Genomic DNA, 24180 nt, shown 5'->3' on the forward strand with positions numbered 1-24180 from the left:
AGAATAAGATTAGCAAAGTAAGAATGTCAAAGATAAGCAAAGTAAGAATGAATGAATGAATGAACAATTTCATCAACAATTTTGTTTGTCCGAAAAAAAAAAAAAAAAAAAAACAGACGGACGGACGGACGGACGGACAGAGAGACAGACAGATGGATGAATATATCTGCCCCTTGAATTCCACACTAGATAGTTTATTTTATTTTTAGATTTCAGCACTGAACTTAAGATGGGAATAATTTAGTTAACCAATGAGAAAGCACAGTGCAGGCCGAACTCTTAAGGGGATTCTTGGAGCGTGTGGAGAGACAGATGTCTGAATTATGGCCATATTGTAAAAGGAGCTTCTTCTCACAATTTCCGTGCACTAGAAGAATATAAACAGAAAAGAATCCTGAACATTTTTTGAGAGAAATAAATATGCTAAAATACCATGGATGATTTTTGCCAGGGGGCTCGAAGGCGAAGGTGAACTCAGAGACATTTACTATAAAAAAAGTAGGCTATGTGCTTGTTTACTTAGAGTATCAATAGACCTCACACTTTCTATATACACAAACACACACACACACACACACACTTTTTTAAAATTGTTCTTTTCAAAACTTTTTATCAACATATGTACCATAACATAACTAGCCTTCAGGACAGTGAAGACTGTAACGGTTGGGCCTCATTGTTAACTGCCCACAATGTATAATGTTTCCTAGTTAATTTAACCACAGCGGCGTATGGTTTCACACTGAGAGACGCCAGGATACTCATAAAAAATGCTGGTCACATTCTAACAAGTACTGTTTTGCAATACACCACACTGATAGTTATAGGTCCGTGATAAGGACATTGTGAGATAATTAGAGTAGACACAAACGATATTTCACATAGCCAAAACTGAGAAGAGTCAAAGGGAAATGAATATGCATGATAACTTTTTTTATCAACACAAAAGCAATTGCATAATCCAGACTTTTATATTTTATTATACAGTGTGAAAATATGCCATAATTAGTAAATGGTCAATTAGGTGGCGTTTGAAGGGTTTGCAATCAATATGGATGTTTATTGTGCATTGTGCACACAAAGCTGTAAAGGAGGAAAAAGTCAATTACGTCTGATTATTATGCCTCATCTGTTGGTGAAATAGCTAATGTTCTGCATGGTTACATAACAAATGCTGCATTATGAAAGCATCTTCACATCTGTGCTAATACTTCATATACATGCAATAACACAAATACCCTGCAGCATCTTAAATAACCCACCTAATTTGTTTTGCCTGTCTAGGTCTGTTTAGTATTCAATAATAATGACTATTAAGCAAAAAAAAAAAAAAAAACTGCAGAAAAAATACTGTAATACAATGATTTTGAATTCTAATCAGAATAAATGCAGTTAAACAAATAGGGGGAGACAATTGTGCTTAACTCTACTATAAATATTTCTTTCTTTTTAGTTGCATTTTAAATATGACAGAAATGTTGTTGATGGGTTTTGTGAGCCTCACCCAATCAAAAAGAATTTAATAAACAAAACATGCAATCTCTATTGCTCTATTGTTTCACATTGCTAAATCTAATGTGTCTGTTTCCAAGCAGAAAGCGATGTTGATTAGAATGACAGAAGGGTCACTGGCTGTCTGTAATTTACTCAAGTCCTTCTGCAAACATCGAATTTCCCCTCCTCATTGGGGTCACACGTATTCATTTGGCAGGCATACTTTAGGAGACGTAATCAGTGCAGATGATGGTGTGCTCTTTTGCATCTTAACTTTTTGGGTGTTGTGTGTGTTTGCTATGATTACTAAATGACAGTGGGTGCAGTCCTGCAATTCGGACAAGCTCTGTAATCCACTGCAACACACAGGCTAACCAAGAGATCACCAAGACAAATATACAAAGAGCTGTTGTTCAGTCTGACAACCATCCGGTGGACATTAGAGAGACACACCCCGCTCAGTTAGGGTAGGGCCTTCCAGTTGCTGACCACTGGCCTCATACACCCACACAAGTGACTAAAAATAGCTAATTCAGTGGATCATCCAGATGTCAAATAGCTCAGGGACCTGACACAGAATGTATCAGACCAGGGTCGTTGCTAAAATTCACATGGCACAAACATTTGGACTGGATTTAAACATTGACTCAATGTTCACTTTTAGCAGATTAAATGTATTGAAAATGTACTCTCTTTCTCTTCTCAGAAAAAAAAAAACACAGAGGACTACACATATTTCTTTCCAATCAAATGCTCTCTAGAATGAGAGTGCCTGTCCCCCTTCTGTTTTGTTTTTTAAGCCCTTCAAAAGTTTCCTCTCAGTTTTTTTTTTGCAGGGTGCATTCAATTGATCAAAAGTGACAGCGAAGATATTTATAACGTTACAATATATATATATTTTAAATCTACTCATTTTAGAATCCTGAAAAAAAAAAAAACGGTTCACGGAATCTAAAAAATCGAAAAAATAAAAAAGATAATTGCGAGTTTTTACCTCACAATTCTGACTTTTTTTCTCACAATTCCGAGATATAAAGTAACAATTGCAGGTTATAAAGTCAGAATTGCGTGATATATAGTCGCAATTGTGTGTTATTAAGTCAGAATTGCGTGATATAAAGTCGCAATTGTGTGTTATTAAGTCAGTTAATACTTTCTGACTTTATATCTCGCAATTCTGACTTTATAACACGCAATTCTGACTTTATTTCACGCAATTCTGACTTTATATCTCGCAAATCTGACTTTATATCTCGCAATTCTGACTTTATTTCACGAATTGCGTGAAATAAAGTCTCAATTGCGCATTATAAAGTCAGAATTGCGAGATATAAAGTCAGAATTGCGTGAAATAAAGTCAGAATTGCGTGTTATAAGGTCAGAACTGTTTTCAACAGTTTTGAAGAAATCACAATAAAAGGGGTGAAGCCTGGTTGAGTTGCATTAGTAGTGTGTTGTCACCATGTCCAAAAGGCACTGTTTTTTCCAGCCTGAATTTAGCCACCCTTTTTCAGCCTTCCTAAGGCAGACAATCTTAGGAAGCAGTGGTTAAAATATATTATCACTATTCCTCAAACAACCATAACCTTTTGTGTTCTCACCATTTATTTTTCATTTTTCCTTGTTTCAATAAAAATACATCAACAACACACATTTTTAAGGCATGAGTACTCACTGAGCTCTGCAATGCTCCCCACGCGGGTCGCCAGGAGGGACTGCTCAATGGTGCGGAGTTCAGCCTGGCTGTAGGCATGGCCCTCTGCGGTTTTCCCTGCTCGCTGCTGGTCACGGTGCAGGTTCAGACTGTCCGGCAGGCTCAGTACACCTGTGGGACAAAGATCAGACAATTAAAAATAAATAAACATGTGAACGAGCCGAAACCAGACGAAAAACACCTGCAATGGGACCAAGAGACTTTGAAAGCTAAGTGTTATGACATTATCACTGTCTGAGAGGCCAATCAAACAACCCCTGAAGCAATTAAAAACCGCTGTTTTTGTGTTGGATCTTTTTCAAATTGCAACAAACCATGCGCCCACGGGTGAGTTCAGCAGCGTGTATTGGCTGGAGCCCTGGTAGTCTAATGTTCATTCAATAACCCTAATCAAACTACTGCACAGCATCACAGCCAAGGCTTTTGTTTGAACTGGAGAATAGGCAACGACAGATGGGATATTGAGCTCAGCCACAGGTGAATAAAGACAGACAAGCGGCTATCTGTCTGAGCTAAAGGCTTCACACATTGAGGCTACAGTATATTGTGTTTCTGAACTGGTTTTAATTAACGTCTGATATCTGTAACTATTTGGTTTTGAGACATCCCTATAGCCATTTGTCTTGTAGTGTGTCAGTATAAGCTATATTGCTTTCATGATGTTGCTTTTATACAACAGATCAATAAACAATAAGTTAATATTGAGTAACATACACTTCAAACACAGCATTGTCAGTTACGATGTCTACATTTGCTCCACCACAGCAGAACGACGTCAGGAGTGATGTTCTTGAATGGATATTTCAATGACTCATAAATGAAAGCTATTTGTTTTGTTCCTGTGGAGTAAACGGTTCAATGACTCACTCATAAAGAGACCCCTGATTCATCCCTTAATGAAATTATTCGATTACGTTAATAATTAAGACTCATTAAGACAGAAACTTGTTTCGTTCCTGAATGAAACAGTGTTGTTAAATGATTTGGTTAAGTAAGTTATTCAATGACCCACTCTTAAAGATAGTCATCTGATTCATTCCTGAATGACTCAATGTTTTTGTAAAAATGAACGAATGATTCAATTACTCACTCATAAGAGTACCAGAATGAACTGTATAAAAATTGATACATAAACACACAAACAGTGTTAGAAATAATACATAATATTAGTTACATAATCAGATTTCAATTGAGCAAAGTAACTTGTTTATTGTACAAGAGAGTTACTTTAAAGACACTAAAGTACCTTAATGTGCATGTCAATAAACCTTAATAATAACACATACTGTAACATTACTTGTATAATAAGTAACACAATATTTAAACATGGTACTTTTAAAGGTAACATTCTCCAACACAGCACACAAGCACGCAACAGCCTTCCAGGAAGCTATTTTAAGCAGGTTATACTCTTGACTTTCATCTAAAGGGATTTGTGTTGTCAGTCTCCCAGAGGTGGGTAAATATCCTGTATCCTGTTGTATACTGAATGAAGCCGTAAGCACCAAACAACACGGGGAAAGAAACACAGAAACTCATGAAGTTTTCATAACACCATGATTAAAATGACCTGGCACTGGGAGTTCTGGCGGCTGCAAATGTCTTTGTGGTTAGTGAGTTTATGCATAATGGAGGATGTGCAATATTTGCCAGATGGGAGACAAGTTGAATGCTTTGTCAAGAGACACAATGTTGTTCATGGGTGACATGATGCTTTTAAGGAATTTTTAAGCGAGTTCAAGCGAGGGAACACTTTGTTTTTGTTGATTGTCTCGTCTGATGAGGTTTCTTTTAAGTTGAGTGCCGAAATACTGCGTGAGAAGCAAATGTTTGCATGTGTACGGTCCCTAATGAAGCCGCAGGACATCGCACAAGCCAGCGTGATGATGATGCCAGTTACAGTAGTTGCAGCATTTTGCTGCGGGTTTTTGTACAGTTGAGCGAGGGGTGAGAGAAGATTATGAAGTCCATAAACAGGATCCGGCACAAAGTTACAGGGGATTGCTTGACCTGGTTTTGACTAAAAAATACCTTACAGCTGTGACAGCTTTTAACAAACCGTTTTATTTAAATGTTTTCTTTCTTCAGCAGCATCCCAGTCGTCAAAGTTGTCATATTCTCCATAAATGTTAAAAGAAATAACGAAGTCGCTCATTGTTGTATTAGTAACTTAGGCTATGTAATATCTAACTTACGTTAGATGTTTGTTTTGATAGAGCAAATTGTTATAGTAACGGATACTTTGACTGCCTGTTGCTATGGTTACTCACAGCTGTTGTAGGCAGCGCATTTATTAATTAATTTCAAATGGTAAACAGGCGGTTTTACCAGAACTACTTCACTAGGTGTCCTCTATCACTTTTTAACGGACACCCTGCAGCCAATCAGAATCGAGTATTCACCCAGACCATGGTATAAATGGTAACATACACACATGCATGTTACACATGTTATAGGACATACCTTAATTAGTGCTCTTTATTTTTTACTTTTTTTGTGTTCCTATGTCCTTTAATTTTATTATGTTAATACATCAACATAATTGAGCTTTTAAAATCTGTTTTTACTGAAAAATGTTCTGATAATAAAGCAGGCTGATAATAAAGCAACTGACAAACAAAGAGTGCTAAATAAAACAATTCAATACGTAACTGTACGTAAAACAAATATAGGACTAAAAATGTCTATTTTAAATAAAATCTAAACAATTGTGATAGTTCACAGGGAATTCTGGGACTGTCTTTCTGCTGCCCATAAATCACATTTGCTCATACAAAAAAACAAAAAAACTGTATTATACTGTATTTTATACTATTTAAAAAAATACATTATCTAAATATATATAATATATCATCTAAAATATAATATAAATAGTATTGAAACTATTGTTATTGATGGTTCACATGGGAAATTATGTAATTTGAAAATAAATTATTTTTACTCATACAAAACTTAATTATATATAATATAATATATAATATTAATAAGTACAATTAATTTAAGTTTTGTATGAGTAAAAATAATACATATACATATAAGTTTTAACTTATATGGGAAGGTGAATTAGAATAACTGTAATAACAGTTAACATTTAAAAAACATTTTTAGGTTGAAATCAAAGTATATTTTTTCCTCAAGCAAACACAAAAAACATGCACTCAGTCTGAAAACCATGCAGTGCATGTGAGCTGTCATCACAATTCCCAGAATGATATGGGAGGAGAAACAGACAGGTTTTTGATTGCTAGAAATCTTCTCATGACTCTTTCACTTCGGCCAAAAATATGCACTCCAGTGGGAAAAAACAAGCCTCAATATTTTATGACCTTTCCGCCCAATCAACCTTCCCTGTCTTGAAACTCTTCACTCTCTTCCTCTATAATCTCAGCGCATCAACTTTTCAATGTCCTTACAGACGCTAAAAGTTTCCCCTGTAATATTCATAGAATCAGATCAAATCACAAAAAAGCGTGTTAGAGCGTTCTAGTCAGTCCAACTTTGCAGCCCCACCATGTATCAACCATATTATCTCTCTCCAGCACTTGTATTCCCTACTGAGAGGGAAGCAACGGTTATTTTTACTTTCAGCGATGTGTTTTTCTTCGCTTCATATGGTGACTTAAAAGGTGAAGGGGGTGGGAAGAGAAAAATGAGACCCCAGTCCCTTGAAGATTGTGACCTTGGCCAACTGGTGGCAAAACACTTTACTCTAAATGTTCCTTAGCACGATATTTATAAAAACTTGACTCTTCAACAACTAGGAAAGTTTCTCCATACTTGTACAGTGAAATGGGGGGGGAGGACATTGAGTCATAAGAACACCATCTACTCGAGAAGAGTTTGCAATAACTTTGTTTTAGATAGACTGGCATAAATAAAACAGTACAAATACTGCGAGACACTTCTGTCATAGCTGAGGAAATGAAGGAAACGCGGAGAGTTCTTTATCTCACAACAAGCTTGAAAACTTTACTCTCTGCATAAGTTCAGAGGCCAGGCTTGTTTTCAGACACATTTTGTGACCCGATCATATAAACTTATACTCAACCTGAAGAGATTAAGCAGTACAAAATATCTTTAGAATACATGCTGATTGGTGTAATTCGATTGAAGACTGAATCCCCACGTCCTTGTTTTTACAGTACACCCATTGTCCTAGTAACCATGGTCCTCGGTTAGCCAAGACAGAGCATATCCTTTTTTATTAAAGTTCCGGAAAACACACATTTGCAAAGAATATGTATGAGGTATGAGCATACGACAAATCTTCAGTTCCAAAGAAAATTCTCTGACTATAAGCTGTTCACTGACCTGAATATCACATTGCTCGTAGTTCAGAGATAGTTTCATTGTGACACTATTCCTTGCTATTATATCACACAATACAACATGTTTAGTGAACAATATCGTTTTTCCTGTGCAACAATGGTGGAAATGTTCAACAGCTTTTTAGAAATATTTCAGCATTTAGATAATCTGGTAGGTTCAACTTTATTTAGATGGTCCACTTTAGATATTCTACTAACTATACGTAACTTTGCAACTACATGTCAGTTAACTCTCAATAGAGTATTAGTAGACTATATACTGTTAGAAGTCTGTTAGGTTAGGGTTAGGTGTGGTTTGGGTTAGTAGAAGAAATTGACGTGTAGTTGCAAAGATACTTATAGTCATGTAAAGTGTCTGATGGGGAGCATCAAAATAAAGTGTTAGCACATATTAAGCAGACAATAATGAGAGTTGGCTGACGTGTTACAAAGTTACTTAGTAGAATGTCTAAAGAGGACCATCTAAATAAAGTGTAACATCAGATTACAACACACATCATTCATTAAAATACAATGAATTGTGCAGGCATATCTGCATTTTACAATTGACTGATAAAACAGCATCAGTCAGTAAATGAGCGAATACTTTTAATGGACATTAAAATCTCATTAAATGACTGTAAGACGTATGCCTTTGGGGACCAGTCATTATGTGCAATATTACTGCCATGATTATGGGCCCATAATTCTCTGCTGGTTTTAGTGGCATTTAAGTGAAATCCAAAAATGACTTGGATGCCTCAACATTGGTCGTAAACCCAGAACTTCGACAGACTATCACATCATCCCCCTCTGCCGCTACATCTGTCACTTCTTAAAGAGCCAATTCGTTTTCTATATAAGGAAATAAAGAGGAACACAATGTGCTGGCCAGATGGAAGCAAAATGAACAATATAAGTGCAGGTAAATTATTTTAGTTGAATGCCAAATGGATTATCCATATGTAGATGCTGGTTTCAAGCTGCATTACACCGGAAATACTCGAAATAGATAAGACATTAAGCCTGTACTATTCACATGTCTTTGAGTACAAAGGTCCAGACCTCTAAATTTGAAGTTCTCTGAATAACGAACTAGCCATTTAAAACTCCTCCTATGAATGTCTGCATGTACAATTAAGTTTAGAACATGTGTGAAAATGATGGAGAGCGATATGTCGCTGCGAGATGCTGGCGGAGTGAACGAGGCTTGCGAGAGGGTTGTGAGTGAGGGTGCAGCCTCCAGATCCAGTTATAAGAGTCTTTGGACTCACTTAATGCAACACTTTAGGAAGTTAATGAAGTGGGAAGTTGCGGGTTTGAGCTAGCAAAATCTTTACGTTGTTCCCAAAACACAACATATTTTGAACTTATTGCAAGGTTTGTTTTTGGAGGGGGGGGGGGGGGGGGGGGGGGGATTAACCCCTAACCCTAACACTAATACAAAGGGGTGCATTCCCAAAGGATGATCATGATTGTCCATTGAATTCTATTGGTAACGACGAAACTTGCAACCATTTTTGGCTTTGGGAAACGCACTCCTGAAATCTGTAGAGCAAGGTTATAGAATGCGATATGCCAAATATGCAAACATTGGTCATGAAGAAGGCTATGCTATTTAATTCAGTTTACTAATTAACCTTTCAATAAGTCATGCTAAAACATTAATAAGAGCAATAATTTTACTTATCATCCATGTAGCAATGCTTATTAATGAAAGTTATTACAGTGATAACTATCGTTGCATGAATAATAAACAAATAATAAACTTACCTAGCCTATAGTAAAGTATTAACAAATTGTGATGCAATAAATAAGGTCTAATTTAACAACGTCCATCCCCCGAAACAGACAGAACATGAAACAGAGAATACATGTCTGTAAAGTGCAAAACACCATCTTAAATAAAACATATTTCACAAACATCTACATGATTGTCTCTTTTAACGTTTATATTGTATATAATGATTTGCATTTGTAGGTGTTATTAGCACAATTCTTAACATCCCACCCTATACCGCACTAATTCGCAAAGCCTGGTTACAGCATTGAGTACAATAAACAGTCTGTGAGACCACTGTGAAAATGCTTCTCTTTTCATTTGAGTAAACATAATTATGAATGTCTTAGCATTACTGACAGCAGCACTTGAGCTGCATGAACTCCACAAGTTTGTGTACAATCGGATGACCGTGTTCTCCAGCAAGATTTTAAATTATCCAAAGAGCATCTGGAGCTTCAGCGGAAGAACATCTGACCATCTGTACAAAGTAGTTCACAAATCTACTTTTTGTGCAAACTCTGAAATAACTCTTTTTCATTTGACCTGATAATGTTTCTTTATTTTAATTTGGTGAAAACCTTGTTATCATTTTAAAATTTAAATCTGAATGCCAGACTTTCAATGCAGTCTCATACTTTTGGACCGCATGTATTTGTCTTTTACAAACGGGGTGAGGGTATACGTTAGATTTGCATATGTGCACTCCAGCCAATTCAGTTTTTCCACAGTTTTTGCTCAACAACAGATTGTTCCCTTTTCTTGGCTTGCCTGTAAACGGCGGTTCTGGCAGGAAGGAGCAAACGTGGTATATTCAAGATTGCCTGAAATCCCCTTTCAGCTCTTCACTGAATGATTAGATCTACAATCAATATGTCCCATTCTTTTCCTGTGACAGAAACACACTTCTCCTCCTGAGTGCACACTCGAACACTTTGTTTTGATTTCCTGCAGCTGTTGAAGTGATAAGGTATTAGGGAACTTTGTTTAATGGAGTCACGAAATATCAGGAATACAGATTAATTCCACAACAGACAATCAAAACTTTGCAGAATATATAAAATTGAAATCTGACAGAATAGTAAGATTGTTCTAAAATTCAAAGGGGTTCAGAGCTTTGTTCCACTAACTAAATTAAAGTATCCTACTGGGGGGACGCTTCAATCGCGACCCGGCAAGGGAACCAGTCCTGTCACAAAAAAGACAACAAAACTCTTTAGCTCGCTTTCAATTTCTCTTTTTTTTTTTCTCCCTTGCTGCAGCGCTGTACATTTGCTGGAGGAAAGTCCCATCGATTTCTCTACGGTGCGTGGCTGGTCTCTTATCAGAGTGAGACTCGTACGGAATATTAACAGCCAAGTCTCCATAGCAACAGGGCAGAGCTGCCCAGCAGCCGTGTGATTGGTGGAAGGAGAGACAGGGGCGGTGGGGATGTGCTGGATTTGGAGGTGAGTGCATACAGAATGCGCAGTGACAAAAATGTTTTTTAATTTTGGGGGTACCTCCCAAAATGAGGGTGTGTTTGCCGTAGCATAAGAAAAAAGCTGCAGGAATACAGATAAGTGGATCTCGTTTGCAACAGCGCTTGAGTTAATAATGTCTGAGTTTTAAAATATTCAGAGCGTGTCTATTTTTGCCATTCAACATGACAGCTTGATATTTCCTTCTGAGTCATGCATTACTGTATGTAAAAACATCTGAAAAGTTGCAGAACTTACAGTATGCAATAAAAATGTGGGTGTTTTCGAAAGTATGCATGTAAAACTCACAACTCCAGTAAAACTTTTTTGAAGCCCATAAAATTGTCCTAAACCCTGATGAAGGAGATTTACTGTATGTATACCGGCCTGAGAAACAGGCGTTCCAATTCTCTGGATTTGATCATCTCCGTTTGTTTTAAACCATTTAAAACATGATGGGTTGTGAAAAGAGGTTGTGTTGTCCTCTTTGTGTTTACCCACCATGGTATGGTTTGGTATGGTTTGTATCAAAGTTTGAGGCCAAATTTACTGTAAATAGTGGTAGATAGAGTTCTTCTAAAGTTCTACAATCTATTTCGTTTTCATTAATAGTTAGATCTATGATAAAGTCAAATGTTAGCTTTTTAAAATATGTCTAGGTTACAATTATGAACAATTGAAGCCATCTGTAGCTCATAGTTACATTAACTGCACAAAATATGAAAATTTAAAAAGGCTCTTAAAGACACCAGAATCAAATGCTTAGGTAGTGGGGTTTTTTTGGGAGAGAAAAAAAGTCTCTCTGGGGAAGCACATTTGGTCACCAGCCACTAAACATTTCACATCATCTGTCTCTGTCAATTCTAGCAGAAAGTGGGTCATATGGTGCTTCTCTTCTGACTTGCATAAATGTTGTGTATAAACTGGGGTGGCTCATCTCACATTAGAAGAAAACCCTCTAATCTTACTTAGGAACACACAAATATGTTGCAAACAATATGCATCATATAATAAAGGCAGCAGCTGCAATTCAATTCAATGTCCATTAGGCATTGAAAATGCTGCAAAAATATCATTATGTACAATCAGAGTTCAAATATGGAGACAGGCAGGGTTATGCCTCGAGTGCTAAATCATTAAAACACCCCACAAGCTGTCCGAATTCTCCTTCACCATGACAACCGAGGTGAATGCCCCCTTCGTCATAAAACACACTGTTTCACAGCTGCGGCAGTTACCGGCAAACATTTTCCCATTTTGACATTTTACATCAGCTTGAAGCAATATGATCAACAAGGGACATTGAACGATTTTAATGAGGGCCATGCTACTGACTGGTCCTGTATCAGTAGAGCTCAATTAATATACATTTTTAATGCAAAACTGAAACCTCTGGTGCTGAAGATCTAAAGGTCAATGTAATTTCAACTATAAACAATCAAACCTTAACATTTTCTTAAAGCAAAAAGTGAAATAGCAAAGGGAGATTTTAGCTTCTTTTTTTCCTGGCCAAAATAAATTTCAAATATATTTCAAAGTATGGCCTACAGACTTTTTTTAAAGCTGGAAATATATATCATTTGAATTTTCTAATTACAAAAGTTATTTTCATATCTTAAAATGTATTTATTATATAAAATATATGTATATATTTAAATATAAAAATGTCTTTAAAAAAAAAGAGGAAATAAGGAACTAAAACTTCTAATAGATAAATTAATGTTTATAAAAGATTGTTTGCCTTCAGATTGTGTGCAAAGCATGCTGGGACTGTAAGAAGATTGAGCGACATTGACCCGGACACAGCCTCTATGTGAATGATGATTGACAGGTGAGATTACTTTTAGGAAAAGGACACTGCATTTCCAAACCGCAGAGATTCTGGCCAAGAGTTCTATCAGTGGATGACATTTCATTCTGCCGGGGAAGTGTTTCAATTCCATTTCCACATTAACCCATTAATGGCTCACTTGTGGGCATAGGTTTTGATAGGACAGAGTTACCGTAATTTCCCGCATGCAGAAATGTTTGACCAGGTTACAGAGCTTTTGCTATACTCGAGCTGAAAACCCAAGTGGTTTGTGCTTAGTCTCTGTCTCTGCCAATGGAAGTCACAAGGAAACGTCACTTTGCCACTGTAATAAGCATGTGTGCGGTGGTGTTGCTTAGAAACTGTAGCTTCCCAAGCTACAAGTAATGTAAAGTAGTCAGTCTACTCATTTGAAAAAGCAGTTACCTACACTACAATGAATCCATTTAAGAAGTGAATGTCTTTCAACATGTAATTGCCAAATTATATTTATTTTTACGATCAGAGTACTTATCAGGTGACAGCATAATTTGAACATTAAATTCATGCCAAATATTTATTAAATAATAAAAATGTGAAACATACTATCCCTACTTGGACCCACCTCAACCTTTTAGGGGTCTTCTATTCTGTGACTGATCAGAAATGTTAGAAATACACATATTTAGTCATGAAATATGATGAAAATCATGAAAATATTCTAATGTCTTTTCAAATTACAAATCCTGTTATGTTACAGAAAATATAAATGGTCAAAACAAACTTCCTTTTCGTTTTCAGTTTTCAGACTTGGCCTTCCACCAGCAAGCTAACAGCTTATTAAAGAAAAGCTCTTTTGATTAGAGATCACAATAATAAACAATTTTTTCCAATCAAGCATAATAGAGGGACAGGATTCTGCGAGGGAAAGGATCTTGCACGACACCGGTTCATTTAACTGAAACGTTCGAATGAACAAATATGAATCTCACATCCCAATATAAGGGAAAGAGCAAGGACATTCTAGGGGAGTTAATTTGATGGCTGCTTCCGTTTGCTTGGTTATAAATTTGACAAAAAAAAAAAGTCTTTGTCTCTACACCACAACTCAAAAAAGTGACTAATCTGGAAAAGTTACTGTTTGCTAAGAATACAGTCTACTTAGTAGCATCATGCGTTTAGTTACTTGCTCCCCAACACTTCACTGCAGTCAGTCCATAAGCACACACACATTAGTCACAGCTAAAGGTCTTCAGTCAACTGCAAAGATTTCACAAATGTTACAAATAACCACAACATGCCAGCACTCTCCAAATAATTAACACTATTCACATCATATAATGGGATCAAAAGAAAGTCCCATGCTGCTTTGCAGCACTCTCCTGCTCTCCATCTGTGCTCCCTGAGCCTGGACTGACTCATCATGGCAGAGGACAACGGGCAGAACCCATGGAGTCAAAAACAACAAATCAATAAATATATTAAATATACTCATATCTTCGGGGCCTTTTTCTCACACTACATGGTTCACAGCTGATGACTTATAACATACTACATTTGTACAATATACACATGACTGACTGCCTGGTAGCCCTCAGCGACCCACCACATCAAAAGCAGGTTTTCCAGGTCTGCTTGTGGTCGGTAGGGTGGCGAATTCCCTGATAAATGTGTATTTCCTAGAGGGAATCAACCCGTGGACAAATAATCAACCCATGGCAACAACTTAAAAGTAGCCCAATTCCACAGGAAAACCACAGACTTGGCAACATTGATCAAACCACTTGTTGAAACCAATTAAACAATTTGTATTCTCTAAATGTAGGTTAAAATGCCAAATAACAGCACATTACACTCTGAAATGTATCATAGAAATACATTTGTCTATATGTATTTATATATATATATATATACAATTCTTTATGTAATATGTAATATTACACATGTATGTCATTTTTATTTCTATTACAAGTAAAATGAAGTGGTAAATATGTGTTTCAGGAAGCTTGTATAAACAGATGTTTTGTGCTGATGTAAGATTGTCCAGCTAATTAACATTGTGTGGGCAACAAGCAGCAAAGTGCATGCAAAATGTGGTCGGTTTGGGGTCGTGACGTAAATGCTCTTTGGCCCGCAGGCCTCAGCGTCAGTCAGTCACTGTTGGGAGGAGGCAGAAATTTCAAAGCCAATGGCGAAGCCAGATTCAGTGACCTATTCAAAGCCCTAACTCTCTTCACATGCTTCTTATCTGCTTTGCAGGGACAGAAGGAAAAACAGAGATAGATGATAACGGGAATAAGAGAGTAGTAAAAAAAAAAAAGGTAGACGTGACAGAGAGTTGCGTGAGACAAAAAAAACATGGGAGACATATGATAAAACAAAGGCTTTTATGTCTTTCATAAAAGATAGTCTGCTTTCTCCTGGGTATTTGATTAAATTCTCAATATTTCTCAATCCTGACCAGGCCAAAACAAACTTCAAATGTATATTTTGTGTGAAACTGAAGCTGTCTACATTAAAGTAACTAGAACAAGGACTATCAAAAGGCTGTAACATACTCAAAGCAGCTGAGGTGTATTTCCACACAAGATATTCTGTGTTCAAATTGAGATTCTGTTCATCCTGCTGGTGAGATGGTCCATCTTAGGGGTTAACATGACCCAGAGGCCCCTGCTTGGGGCCCAGCATGTGTACCTTGATGCGGCCAGGCCCAAGCAGATGGTAGCCATATGTCTGCAGAACACGGAAGAGCAGCTCTACAAATGCGAGGCCAAAAACTGGGTTATATTCACATTTAGAGCCCACTTGTCTTCAAATCGGCTGCATGAAGCTCACACACGCACGCGCACGCACACACACACACACACACCTCCTAGTAAGGGGTAAATGTATGCAGTCAATGAGAAAACATTTACATTCCACCTACAGACTTAAAATAGAAACACACAGACAGATATGTCAAGTGTCTGAGGACCAGTTAGCACTGGTAAGTAGGATATTAAAACATCACATTCCCTGCGTCTCAAATATGCCTACTTCCATACTATATAGTTGGCGGAAAGCAGTATGTGAATAACTATTATGTCTGAATTCATAGTACTCATAAAAAGTACTGAGATGACTTACTACTTCCTCAAAGATTCCGGATTGTGCATCTCCTGGTCATTTTACAATCCCATGAGACCACGAGATGGGAGTTGTAAATGCCAAAGGACCGACGCAACTGATGCCACAAGTCACACGATAATATATTTAATACTACACACATTGATACTGCAGTACCTATAACATACTTTTTAATGGTTGTGAAGCTTGTTAATTGTAAAATGTACAGTATTATGAACTCAGACTATACGCCATTTCGAACGCTCCTACTGACTTAAGATGAGAGGTGTAATGCAGGAATGGAATGCTCCATTGTTTATTTTCTCACGGTCTTGCTGCTCAACAATTAGGAAATGAACCATAACATTACATAACAAACCTTTACGACACAACACGGCTTTAACCTTAATCCCATACACATGACTTGGAATTAACGCATAGGTGTGGTCCAAAAGCCTCTGAAAATACCATAAAACATGCCGGAACATGTGGAAATTAGCCTAACCTTTAGGCAGCAATTACTGTTTCTCAGCTGACATTTACTCCAATTTGTCTGGCAGAAAAAATGTCCTTGAAGTCACTGGCTGCTAGATTGGGTGTCATAGCCACAGGTTTCATCATGCCCTACTCGACAGCTTAGAGAAAGTCAAACCGAAACATCTTTGGGGTGGAACGATCCTAGGCACATTTAAAAAAATAAAAAATAAATCAAGTTTACAAATGGCAGGTTAAAAGTATCCACTTGAAAATTGCATTTTCTTCCCTTGTTTGGTTTACTCCCTGCTGCGTGTGAGATGAAAGCAGTGCTAAATTAAGATTCAAATATGAAAAGACATGACTTGATAGTTAAACATCTTCATTATAAACCGAAATTAGAACCGAAACCCGGACCTCTGCATGAATTATTTTCTTTCTTTCTTTGGAAACAGGGAAGACGATAGAATACAGAACATCCAGACACTTCTAACAGCAGAGGAACATTCAGAGTTGAAGGGAGGTGAATGTACAGTTAGTTCAACTGAGCCGAGTGTGTTTCCCCATCTGAAATGCTCCCTCATTTGGTCTATTTCCTCCGTGCCACTGCACATTCATTTCCCTCTCGGTTTTCCACCATCCAAGCGGGTTCTGGCAAGTTCTGCCACAGGCAAGCAACACTCGGTTTAATTATTGCAGGGGGTTGAGCTCGTTTGACAGGTCGACCTACTCCACTCCATTTGATATGAATAAGTGAGTGTGAGAGAGGAAAAAGGAGGGGGTAAAACGCGAAATAAAATATAGAGATGGAGGAAAATGAAGAGGAAACAATTTTCAGATGTGCACAAAAAAACTTTCCAATTTACCATTACCAATGTATGTGCATCAAGTTCACAGTGCATGCACAAAATATTTCTCAGGGCTTTATTTGTAGAATAAAATAAAAATCTGTACTTTTTTTTTTTAACTGGTTGTCAAAACCAGAAAGCTTTCATATCAAACACCCCTAAATGTAGAACGTTAATGCATCACCTATCATCCGAATGTCCACAAATGTCACTCTGCAACTTTGGAGGACATTTCAGTGCCTCGCTGCGCTTTGATAGTTTGATGCTCACTGCTGTAGCAGTGACAGCTCCAGCAGAGGCCGTGGGAGACGGTGGCCCACTTTCTCCAGGACTGACAAATCAGAGACACCAGGCAGAGTTTTAAAACTGATTACAAAACAAACCCAGCAGACCACACTGGAGAGACACAGACGCTCCTCTGCTGTTAGCCTCCGGTTCTGTCTGGCGATCTTCATCAATTCTTAACCTTACCGATCAGAATCTGGCCGTGACCCAGAGCCTCAGGAATCGGCACCCTGCATCCTGTGTTCTCCTGAGTGATGTAAATAGCCTGGTGCAAATGCGGTCTTATTTTGTGGTGACAGTAATTATATCGGTGAGAAAACAAGCTGCAGTTTTTTTTCTGCTTTAAGCCTGCAGATACAACCCAGGGAGCCAGGAAAGCACTGACGGGAATGTTTACCATGCAATATGACTGATTTGGGTCAAGAACACGAGAAGAACTAGGAAAAGTCCAGGCCATGGGGGGAAAGATAGGACTACCCTGCTAAGCGACCCTCATCTTGGTCTTAAAAATTAGACTGCTTGTGAATGTGGCTAAATTTACACAGTAACAGTTATCAGTCCTGTTTTACAGTGCAAAATATATCTATATATATATATATATATTACCTTTGTAAACTTATTGTATCAAAACCTCCAAAGCAAAATTAGGAACTTTTGAAATGCTGCTGTTAAATGTAATCTTCAGCAAAATGAATATCCATTTATCATATACTGGACATTATAATGTTGTGATGCCAAATGCATTTGCAGAATGTAACGTAACTGCGTTTAGTGTTTTATTTTAATTCATATAGACAAAATAGTATAGAATTTTCAGCTATTTATCAGTTATAAGTCATAATATGGAAATACTGCAATTATTGGATTATTGGTATCAACCAGAATTTTAATAGTTTACCTTTTCTGTTTTTAATTTATTCAGACAAAACAGAATTTCATTTTATTATGACTGATTTATCGGTTATCAGTCAAAATATGAAAATCGTCTTCTTTGTATTAGCCAGAATTTTAATATTGGTGCATTGTAAATATGGTTGTCAACCCCCAAAAACTGACTGTGTAAACATAGCCGGTGCAATTTACTCCATAATTCAAAAACTTTTAGGCTTTAAATTACCTCCCAAATCCTTATAGAAATGCAAATGTATCTGGCAGAACAAAAGGCACCTTGTTTACTGCTGTGGCATAAATTAATTAAATTTTGTCTGAGTGTTTTTGTACTGCCACACTGACAAGGTAAGAACTTTGACTCAGTAGGTTATAACAGTAAACGCAATAAAACCAGTGGGTTATTAAAATTATGGATACAGTTTATGATTTTAGTTTCCTTCACAGCCGGAGTCTTTAGCTCAAGCTCGTCTTAATGTTTCGGCTCATTTTCCACCCTCGTCACCCTCCATTATAGCTAGCCTCAGAGTCCCTGCACTACCTCTATTCTCATCTAGAGCAATACAGGAAAACACAATAGCTGTCTGTCACTCACAAGCCATTGAGGGTTTCTGTGGAGGCCAGAGGCACTGAAATGAGCTACAGTTGAGCCCTAGAAATATCAAGACGTTGCCAAAACTAATGAGGAGAAAACATATGAGGAAATATGATCCACTGGGATGTGCTATTCATTATGGAAGTTAAGGCATTGGATCTATGGTTATATAAGAAAATATTTATCTTATATCTTTATTTTTATTATTATATTCGAGAAATTCCGTTGATTTCACCACTTGGGTACACATTAAAACTCATCCGAATCAGAAGAGAGACTAACTGCACAAAGAAGGTTTAATCATTTACATACAGCATGTTCATAAGCTCATTGCTCTGTGTCTAAGGAGGATGGATGTGCAAGGATGTGGTTCAGAAAGTCAAGATTTGTTCCACAACCAAGTGAGCTATATCTACAGACATTATTCTGGTAAAAAATTATATCTACTACATTTATGGACCAAATTGCATCATATCATGTATCCTTCTTGGAGAATGCAATCAGAATTCATAATGTTGCTGAGCTCATTCAAATCCTAATGTTGGATAATTTAAAAGGAAATCGCAAATATAAAGTAAATACACACTGCTGTTCAAAAGTTTGGCTGTCGGCAAGTTTTTAAATGTTTTTGAAAGAAGACTCTCATGCTCACCAAGGCTGCGTTTTTTTGGTTAAAAAAAATACAGTTGTGAAATGTTACAATTTAAAATAACCGTTTTTAATATATTTTAAATATATAATTCATTCCTGTGATTTTCAGCATCATTGCTCCAGTCTTCAGTGTCACATGATCATTCAGAAATCAATCTAATATGCTGATTTGCTGCTCAAGAAATATTTTGCATTATTGTCAATGCTGAAAACATTTGAACTTCCCAATATTAGAGCTTTATAAATCAGCCACTTATGAGGTTCTATGACAGTTGGGACGCTGCCTTAGAAGGAAGTTCTCTTAGACAGTAGACAGCTCACTATGTTTTAGAACAGAGCTATTACATCTGGTGATGATATCAAATACATTAGAGTCAAATTTCCCATTTAAGTCATGCAAAACACAGGAGAAACAAACAATCTGTTCTGTGCTTGTTAAAGCTAATATCTTTGGCATGCATGACTTGCTGTATGTCTTAACATTGTATTATAAAAAAATATTAGCATATGCGTGTAGCATAAAATGCAGCCTATTATATAATAATATAACAGCGTATTATATTTCAACATAAAAAACTGTACAGAAGTTTCCCCTGAACCTTCAGATAAAGGGTGAGGCTGTTGTCTCATTCTGGTATAATACTTTGATTTATTGCTATGAGAATTTATTGTTACCAGAATAAAGGGGGAAATCATTGTTCATGTATTTATTACTTGAGCAGACATTATCTTTTTTATTCACACCGAAGCTTGAGAGGAGCTAGGAAACAAGACACCAGACGTGTTATTTTCTCAGTTTTGACAGGTGCTATAGTAAACATTGCATTGTGCCACTCTTATTTGTATAATCAAAGACACAAACTAAGCCATAAATGGATCATATTATTATTCATTTCCTTATACACTATTTTTTTTAATCTACTTTATGTTTCTGTGTTTTACACCAAAAATAAAATTACTAAAATAAAAAACAAAATATTATTCTGCATGCATTATATCACAGTATGCATTATTCATTTCTTTATCATACAATATATTTTTAAATATATGTAATAAATATTGTTTTGTTTGAAGTGTTTTTACACCAATATAAAATAAAATACATTTATTTCATGAAATTGAAAATGTACTTTGGAGTTATTAAGGTTAAACCATGATGATAAACAATGTTTTAAAAATATGACAGGGAAAATGTTATTCCTCATGATATGACTCTTTTAACAAAGTCTTAAGAGAGTTTGAACCAAAAATAAAGTGATTTGATTGGCAGACTGCTGAGTGGACAGGGCTCGCTGACTCATGAGGGGAGAGAGGACAGTCGGAGAGCGAGTCGGGTCAATGACTCAGCTGGAATAAGACTGAAAGGCCAAGAGACCGTGCCACTCAATGTCACTCTCAGCTGTCCCACAACCACTCTGAGTAACAGAGCAGCCACTTACCTCAAACCCTTCGCTCCGGCTACCATTTCCCATGCAACTTAAAAACAAGAACGATGACTATTCATGAGCCTCTGCTTCAGACAGATGAATTAAAATATGAATAGAACATCTGGTAATAAAATATATCTTGCAGTCCACTCTAAAACTAGACACGGTAATACACTTCAACAAGGGCTCATATTTGATGTTCTCATGATGACCTTCGAGTGCTATTAAGTCATGAATATAAAACACATTTTTAGGTGAGACTGTGAGTGAGGCTATACCTTATAGACTCTTGATGTCAGTTTTTGTCTTTGAGTCAGTGTAAACACACTTTCATGCAGGTTCAGTGGGGAGTAAAATCTGCAGATTATTCCGAGTAAATGTGGGGGTGTCCTTTAAACCAGTAGCCTGCATTCACTTTCATTTCTTTCCCTCAACATTTTTGTGTTATTTCTCATGAATACGAAGAGCAAAGATATGCAGTGAGCATGTGAAAGGGGCTGCTAGGTAAAATTGCAAAAAGGTACAACAAAAACAAGAAAACAGGTCTCCCTGCACAATAAAAATATCAGTTTTACTATGTTTTTAGGACATCTTTCATTAATACTATTCTCTGAAGTACCATACCATATTTTAAAGTACCATAGCACCATTGTACTGCAAAAACAAAACAAAAATGTAAATAAATCTAACATAACAAAAAAAAAAAAAATTAAACAAATAAAATAAAAACAGCCTCACATTATTTTACTTTTAGAAACATGGTATGGTATATGCATCTCGTGCTCACCAAGGCCGCATTTATCTGATAAATATACAGTAAAACAGCAATTTTCTATAGTAGCCTTATACATTTTAATTTGTTCTTTTGATGATAAAACTGAATGGTTGAATCAATGAATCAATGTTGAAAATAGTAGTGTTGCTTCAAATTTTTGAAGAACCAGTGAAACATTTCCCCCCAAGATTTGATAAACAGACATTTAAAAAGAACAGCATTTACTTGAAATGAAAATCTTTTATGAACTTATAAATGTATTTACTGTCACTTTAGACTAATTTAATGCATCCTTGCTAAATAAAAGTCTTAGATTAGTAAAAAAAAAACTTACTGACCTCAAACTTTTGAACAGCCATTACACATTTTTAAATGATACCAGTTAGTGCATTACATTTTCAAGTCCTATTACAACTAAAGTAAAATCCAAAAAAAAAAAAAAAAAAAAAAAAAAAAATCACACATTAGATAAGGGTCAAATTCTCACTATTAATTATTAACTACGAATTAACTACGCAAACTCCTCCTAATGACTGCTTATTAATAGTTAGTAAGGTAGTTAAGTTTAGGGTTATTGAGGGATGTAGAATAAGGTCATGCAGGTCAAAAGGTCAGAATAAAAGGCCAATATCCTATTATGCATAGCAACTATAATAGTGAGAATTGGACCCTAAACTAAAGTGTTACCAAAATTCTTAATCACTAAATAACATTTGCCACAGGCCTTCTATTCGACTATGAGAGATGCTTCATGATTTCAAATGTTTGCATATGACTTCCATTTCGAAACAGAACCTTGAAATGATTCGTTATATTTGCATAACGAGCGATTCAATTTCAGACTCAGAATACACTCAGACTCAGAATACACACCCATGACAGACAGATGCACAATATACAGTATCTGACATTAGAAGATTAAAACATGCTGCTGAAAACGGAACAATCTTTGTCACAAACAGCCACAAAAGCATCCCAATCTTCAGGTATGCAAGAGCCGCTGCCTCTGATGTAGGTCGCGGGTACTCCAAACATGAGAGGAAGTTACGAGTAATACCCGGGAATGACAAACACAAAACAGCATTTTGTAATCACACTTCTAGCCCTTTCCCAGCTTTGGCCTTTTCTACAATGCTTCTGGAGGTCCTCATTCACTCCCTTGCACTTCGGCAGCGAGTGCTGTTGCCTGGTAACCCGAGCGCTGTATAAGTGCTGCAATGTGAGCCGCAGAGGGTCTGACTGCTGCTAGCACTTTGGTTGGGGGCGAGAATAGTGGAAGGAAATAAGGGTTTGGGTCGCTGAGGATTTCACCCACTCTCCCAGGCAGGTGGCGGAACTTCCTCTCGGCTATTTTGGGAGGAGGGAATTGTAATCTATGGCAAGCCAAGAAAAAAACAAACAAACTGTGCTGACACTATTTGTGGAGGCTAGCTGAGTTCCCTTGTGTTCCTTTAAACTTTTTCACACCCCTTATTTATTGATTTGGTACGCGAGAGGGAGGTTGAATTGACCAGATGGATTCTGACAAAAACGATTTCTTCGCGCCTACACACAGATAAACACATCTTAGAAACTTCAGGGATGACCGCTAATATGGAAATGACCAAAACATGTCATAGAGTGAGATGCAGACCATGTAAATGGCAAAAAAATGTTTATTACATTAAAGAATATTGGAGAATGAGTCACCAGCTGCATTTTACAGACAAGTTGTGGATATGGATAAATATCTTGCAGCATTATTCTACCGTAGGGATTTAATGCTGTCTTCAGAATCGCCAAGCGGCTTTTAACACACTTCCCATATGAACGTATAAACGCAACAAGAGCTCTGAAAATACCAGTTTTTACCCTGCTATCTTTCTGATGAGTCAGAGCTTGAAAACAGAAGCATCTCTTGGGAATGGCACACTGGCTGCTGGAAATATCCACAAGACCCCCGTCTCACGTGTCTGAACAAAATAAAGCATTTTCCACTCATTTTAGCCTTCGGCTTTGACCTTAATTTGCAAAAACACCTTTCAGACTGCGAATTCACCGGTGGACAGACAGCTCTGTGGTCTCATGCTGTGAAAACGCTTCTTTATGACTCAGCCGAAATATGCAAAAATCACACGTTCCCAGTAGCTAAATGCTGAATGGCTACAGACACGGATTTAAAGGGGTGGTATAATGCCCTTTTCACAAGATGTAAAATAAGTCTTTGATGTCCTCAGAGTGTGTATGTGAAGGTTTAGCTCAAAATACTTTATATAGCATGTTAAAATTGTCACTGTTTGAGGGTGAGCAAAAACGCACCATTTTTGTGTCTGTCCCTTCAAATGCAAATGAGCTACTGCTCCCATCACAGAGGGCGGAGCTTCAACAGCTCGTTTCCTTTTACCTCACACACACATGCACTGAAAATTTCAAAAACTTTTAGCCTCTTATGATCAAACCGGAGTCAAACAATGATGGAGAAATGACAACATGTAGAATGCAACAGGACGTTTCTGAATGGTTAGTTGATGAATTTATGTAGCTTATGTGTAGTTATCTTCTAGTCATTGATTAGCATATTATTTCATTATAATCTATAAACCGCGTTC

At 36.9% G+C, this 24180-nt stretch overlaps 1 protein-coding gene across 1 annotated transcript in view; it reads right to left on the bottom strand.

Moving 5' to 3' along the window:
- btbd11a (BTB (POZ) domain containing 11a) overlaps positions 1-24180 on the bottom strand; it is a 120901-nt gene that overhangs the window by 35395 nt on the left and 61326 nt on the right. Inside the window, exon 2 of the mRNA XM_079622757.1 lies at positions 3170-3319. Within this exon, the coding sequence (XP_079478883.1) occupies positions 3170-3319 (150 nt within the window). The remainder of the gene's footprint in view (positions 1-3169; positions 3320-24180) is intronic.

Source organism: Phoxinus phoxinus (genome assembly GCF_949152265.1).
Source record: "Phoxinus phoxinus genome assembly, chromosome: 9".
In the NCBI taxonomy this organism is placed as follows: Eukaryota; Metazoa; Chordata; class Actinopteri; order Cypriniformes; family Leuciscidae; genus Phoxinus; species Phoxinus phoxinus.